The sequence below is a fragment of the Hyalella azteca genome, unplaced genomic scaffold (genome assembly GCF_000764305.2).
Source record: "Hyalella azteca isolate HAZT.00-mixed unplaced genomic scaffold, Hazt_2.0.2 contig9044, whole genome shotgun sequence".
NCBI classification, from domain to species: Eukaryota; Metazoa; Arthropoda; class Malacostraca; order Amphipoda; family Hyalellidae; genus Hyalella; species Hyalella azteca.
Window position 1 is genome coordinate 202,819 of NW_025939124.1, and position 6,217 is coordinate 209,035.

Consider the following 6,217-nt stretch of genomic DNA (forward strand, 5'->3'; position numbering starts at 1 on the left):
GGATTTCTGTGGACGATATTTAACTGTCTGTTCGTTGTCTTCACTCTGCGTATTCAAATCAACAGGAAGTTTTTTGACAAGTGTTAATTGATTTTATCGTCTGCAGATCTCCCAGAAGCTGATCGCTTGGAGGCGGTACAGTGCGGGCTCTTGATGATGCCTGATGAGAACAGAGAAGCCCTCATGACGCTTCTGACTTTCCTGGCCAAAATAGCAGATAATTCAAGCCTTAATCAGGTATTTTCAAGTTTTTTATTTTTGTGTTTACTAAGTTTTCATTTTGCTTTCATGTGTCATGGGATTGATTTCTTGCAGAAAGTAACCCATAATAAAGCAATAATAGCACGATAAAGCGACATAGCACGATCCATATTATATGCATTTGCCGACCATAAAGTTACTTTTGGTTTTTATTACAAGTTGTTTCGTTCTGGTTACCATCTGGCAATCATGCATTTTATTGGCTCGTTTCAATTAGAATCCGTTGGAAATGGAATTGTATTAATATGACATGATGAAAACATTTGAGCGTACAATTTAGTTATTTCTTACATATCTTATATGTAATTACTAATAATGTAAATCATATTCACCTGACCATTTCATTCCTGAAATATTGTTATGGTTCTGTAGATGACGGCTAGTAATCTGGCTGTGTGTCTTGCACCTTCGCTGTTCCATTTATGTATTGGTGGAGTTGGTGCAAGTCCGCTGAGAAGAAAGAACACGAGCGGAACGCCCGAGCAGAAAGACTTGAACGACAATAAAGCCGCGCACGTGTGTCTCCAAGCCATGATACAGCAGGTAAACTGTTCAAAAAAAATGCCTTGTTATATATTCGACGTCTATTATTTACATTAGTTAAATGATTTTTCATTATTGTCATATATGTATAGTATTATACACTAACATTGAACTTTGACCGTACAGGCACAAATAATATAAATATCATATTTTACTCTGTCAGTTTCCTAAGGAATATTGGTTATGCCAAAGTTTTACCAAATTAAGCAGTCTTTAAAATTTTTGTTTCTACTAACTCCTGTATTTTTATTCCTTATTTTTTGTTTAATCGATTCATGACTGTGCAGGTTTCAGAAATTGACTTCGTCAGGGCGGAGACATTAAGTAAAATATCCTTCACTTACCTGGAAAATAGCCAGCCTCTGCATGTGGAAGATTTAGGCCTGTCTTCCACTTATCCATCGCACCACACCACCACGGAGGACGGGCAAGAGACGGGAGATAAGACCGCCGTGACACAACACAGCTCAGACTGGGCCGCGTATATGGACTCTTGTATAGCGGCGCTTGTTAAGGAAGTCAAGGAAAAGTGAGTGATGTGCTCGCAATCCTGCAGATTGAGTCGCATTATGAAAAAAAAACAGCAACGGTACAGAACACCACCGTTGCTGGAGGATTATGTCTGTTTCCGATGTGAACACTATATCGTGCAAAGGTTTCTCTTCATTATTGCACATCGAATATGCATAAATACATTTGATCAATACGTATTGTACAATTGCATTGTGCCGTGTAGTCTGCACCGAATAGTCTCTAAAACATGAATTGAATCGCAGAAAGAAGGAAAACCTATAGTCCGGAAAACCCCAAAAGAAAAATTGAATAATTGTAACTATACCTAAAATGTCAATTACTAATCAATACAAATAAGTACTATTCCCTAACACCGTTCACTGCATGAGATCGATTATCCAAATTCGATTTCCACTTGCATACGAGGTTTAATAATTACCTTATGCTGAGCAGGAATCGTGGATACGTGTCAATTATGTCTCCCGACCCCGACGTTGAGGTGATATATAGGAAGGTGGGCGATGGTCACCCCTTGAGGTTATGGAAAGTCACCACTGAAGTAGAGGCACCTCCCGCTGAACTGCTCACCAGAGTTCTGCGCGAAAGGTACAAGAAGAAGTGGCAATAACTATTTGCACATTAATGCCGTTGAATAGCCTCGAAAAATTCCGTCGTTGTTCTGTCATCCAGTCAGTTTTCGGATTTTCATTATTTTGTATGGAACCTGTTCCTTATTACTCGGTGTTGGCAGGCACGTGTGGGACGACAGTCTGGTGAGATGGAGAGTCATCGCAAGACTCGACCATCAGTCGGACGTGCTGCAGTTCATAACAAAGTCCATGCCACCAAAGCCACACAATGATTTCTGCGTGCTAAGGTACAAGTCAGTTGATAGAAATGTTTCAAAATAGGAAAGAAGTTATTACAAATTCCTTGAAGTTTTTTCTTCCCCCTTACGCCTAATATTTGATGTAAAAATGATTTACCACAAAAATTTTTTGTGATTACCATTTCCATAGTATTAAGAACGATTCATTTAAACGACACAAATTATATAGATACTCAGAAATGTATGTTTTCAAATGGATCATTTTAAGAAAACAATTTATGGTAGACTATTCTAGGCCGAGTTAAATACAAATTCTAATTTTTTTACCATCTGGTTACAAACTGCCTTCGTTACGGAAATTTCATCCACTAAAACAAGATCACCGATAAAATTTTCATTTTCGCATTGCATAAATGTATACCTTAATTTGAACTCTCACCTGGAGCTTGACGTACGAGACGCAATTATTTATTAGGAAATATGTTATTCCTTGCCGAAATTTGTGTGTAATGCGTATGAATGAAAGTTTTTACTCCAATGAGTGTAAGGAAAAGTTTATACATCGGCCGACATTTCAATTCGTGGTAAGGAACTGACGTGAAGCGAACATTAACATCAAGTTTTCGTGTTGAATTCTCCTATTCTCTGTTTGGGAAATGAAAGCAATAAGGCCTCTTGGTTTTCTCGAGACAGACTTACTAAATTAAGCATGTTACTCAGATGTTGGCGCAGTGACATGGGCCGCGTAGGGGGAGCCTGCGCTCTGGTGGAGACCTCAGTGGAGCATCCAGACGCCCGCCTCGTGGACGGCTGCACGCGCGGCGTGGTGCTCGTGTCGCGCTACTTCATCCAGCCCTGCGGCAGCGGCAAGTCCAGAGTCACGCACGTGTCCAGGATTGATCTCAGGTTTGTTTTTTCAGAATTTATACTCGATTTGGCTGAAAAAAAAATGAAATAATGACATCGTAGAAGAGTAAACCGGAATCGTTGTCGCTCCATGTTTGCACTTTTTAGCATTCATCTGGTATTGTCTCTGTTTGTTCAAAAATTACAGAATAAATATCTTTTTCTAACATTACGTAGCACCATGCCCTATTGGAAAATGTTAATCATTTCACTATTTTTTTATCTAACAGAGGAAGGTCCCCTGAATGGTACAACAAATCGTACGGCGCTCTCGCAGCGAGAAAAATCGCTCGTTTGCGCGACAGCTTCAAGCATTTCGCTGAGGGGCCTGAGAGCAAAGTTTAGCACCGGTTTACCGATCGCTGAGTTTAAGAACAACATTCCTGTGTGCCAGAAAATATATATTTTTAACGCAATGCCAGTGTTCAATCAATCATGTCTATCGTAAGCCTTGGCTACGAGTAATTTTGAAGAATTTAAAACAAATTTCGGGATCAAATAATATACTTGAGTTACCTGAAGCGTGCCATCATATTGCGTAACTTTTCTTTGCCTGCGTCTGAAATTTTTTTCTGCATAATTATAATGTACCATGCGGATTTTGTCATAACTTGTGAAAAGGAATGGAGTGGGATTTGACAGTCCATTTATCATTGCAGTGTGAACGTTCTTTTACCATAACTAAAATACTAGGGATTTTAGTATTGAGTGTGCAATGAGACACGATATTTGCGTTTGAACTACCGGTACTTACAAAACTCGACGCTCCACAAGCGGTTATGTTCGTTCTAAGAATAGCCAGCTTAAATTGCACACAACCGACAAAAAACTATTTTTGTGATGCTTAGTGTCTGCTCATTCTCATAAAAACACTGGCTTCACATTCAATTTTCTACTCCGTGCTGAAAATCAAGAATTTCAGAAAAAATCAGTATGACCTAGAAACGTGAGACGAGCGTTTCAGTGCAGATCTACTTCAGCGTTATCAAGATATTAGTTGTGATTGAGCAAAGCATTAGTTGCAGGCCTTCCAGATGCTGCCAATCTATCCTTTATTGTATCACTTTGTTCTCCTTATTTTATTCATGTTCATGCTTGTAAAACGTCAATTGAATCCATTCCAGAGTTGGCCTATTTACTGTAGATTCCTGAAGTCTTTCTTAATCTGGCTTACAGTTTACAATTTGAATTTTTCCCCTACTTGAGACTCATGAATTGCCGTGATTATGTCTATATATGGATGAATCCTTTGTGGTTGCGTCTTAGAAACGACTGTGCATTTCTTGCCCCAGAGCTGTTCCGTTGCAGCTTCGCTAGTCAGCATTTAATTAATAAGATAAACGTTTGTTTTATGGTATAAAACTTTTAAGAAAACCTGTGAACTTGTAAATCACTGGAGAAATACAGTGTACAGATAACTAGTGTGTACGTCTTTATAGATTAGAAGTTGTTACGAACCTGCGTGAGGAGCGAGATTTCGTCTCGCATCGATTTCTAAATGATGTTATCGCGTACGAAAGTGGTTGACATATTCGACTCGTGTCTTCAGCGAGATCGCGTGTTTGCGTAGCTCATCTTTAAAATTGTCCGTAAATTCATCAGCAAAAAGTTAAGGTCAGCAAGAACTTAGTGTTCAATTTAAACATGGAGGTTTCATGTGCATCAGTTCATCTATTGCTGACAATATTGTTGTGCGTCTTACGATGCATGTACTGGGCAGACCCCAATAGAGTATCGACTGTTGTTGCATCTCATGAGATGACACTTTCATAACCTTAGTCGAGTTCTTTGCTCCTGCAATCTGTGTGTCTTCCCTTTATATCAAAAGTAATGATGTTTATATTTCTACTTGATGTCGCGTAGTAAATGACGTGTTAGTAACATGCGTACATTTATTACTCTTTTGATCGACTGGACCCAGACCCTTGATTACCGCTTACGTTGATGTTTAATATCACCGAAAAGAATAACTTTCATGTTGTCAGACCATACAAACAATTGCTGTGTAATTGTATTAAACTTATCAGAATAATACTTACATTCCACGAGCATTTTGTAAAGTTGAATGACATCTGTTGGCGTGAGCATCGTTAGGTTAGAGTCAAAAATGCATGGAAAAGTTTTTTATTTACGAAATCCATTGAACTATTCAGTGTTAGGGTTTCCGACAGACGAAAGACCAATCATTTAGAACTGATGTTATTTCATTTTAAAAGCGTTGAACAACAATGCTCTATTCTATGCATGTGGTTCGTCAATTAAAGAAATAGCGCTTTGGTGCTCAAAGTAAATGTTTATCAATAGTTTATGGAAGAATTGAACCATTTCAATACTGGTTAATAGCAAGTTGCTTTTTGGACCAAGATTTGCTATGTAGTTGTTCCACGCGGGTGATTTGGCTAAAAGTGAGCTTGGAATTTGTGCATCATGTTTGTTGTGAAAAGAATTATTAGACAGAACATTGCCAGTGTATTTTGTATGATGTCTACATTCCTAGTCTCAATTTTGGGTAATTTTTACCTCGATAGTAATAGATATATCTGTGTAAATACCATTTTATTTTTGTTACATACTTCTTACAATTTCATCACTTTATCGTTACTGTTGTATGACCAGATTTAGGATATCTACTGAATTGTTTGATTATTGAAAAAAAAAATTAAATTTGGTACCTTGGTATATTTGATTAGTCTATGCTGTCAAGAAATATGCTCATTAACTGAGCATTAGTAAAAGCTCTATCACTTATGAATGTCACCTTAGTCCAGACCTGATCCTTTTACTGAAATTACCATATTGGCTATTTATTTCATTTTTCGCTAACTCACCTTGCTGCTATATTTTTTGAATATATTGAACGGATTTTAGTTTTTTTGTCTGTTCGTGATTCGACCAACTCTTCTCCGCAATACATAATCTTCATACCTAATCGCATTTAATTTACCTATGATTTTGAAGTGCATCATTTAATGTCTGTCCATGTGGGGTCCAGAATCATGGTATTTCCAATTCATTCACTCCATTGAAAAGACGCCCGAGAGTTGCAAAAACTAAGAATCTGGTTTTCATTATTTTGAAAATTATTTACAACAGCTTTTGACTTGGAGTATAAAAATTATCGAATATTTTTTGGCGATTCGATTTCCAACGTAAATTTTGCTGTGT

General features: G+C 37.7%; 1 protein-coding gene across 1 annotated transcript in view; it reads left to right on the plus strand.

The window, feature by feature from the left end:
* LOC108665177 (rho GTPase-activating protein 7) overlaps positions 1-5,981 on the plus strand; it is a 63,144-nt gene extending 57,163 nt beyond the window's left edge. The window contains exons 14-20 of the mRNA XM_018151905.2: positions 107-237; positions 634-804; positions 1,092-1,333; positions 1,771-1,923; positions 2,069-2,194; positions 2,867-3,052; positions 3,283-5,981. Coding sequence (XP_018007394.1) covers positions 107-237; positions 634-804; positions 1,092-1,333; positions 1,771-1,923; positions 2,069-2,194; positions 2,867-3,052; positions 3,283-3,397 — 1,124 coding nt within the window. The 3' untranslated portion in view covers positions 3,398-5,981. The remainder of the gene's footprint in view (positions 1-106; positions 238-633; positions 805-1,091; positions 1,334-1,770; positions 1,924-2,068; positions 2,195-2,866; positions 3,053-3,282) is intronic.
* Positions 5,982-6,217: the final 236 nt, after the last annotated feature.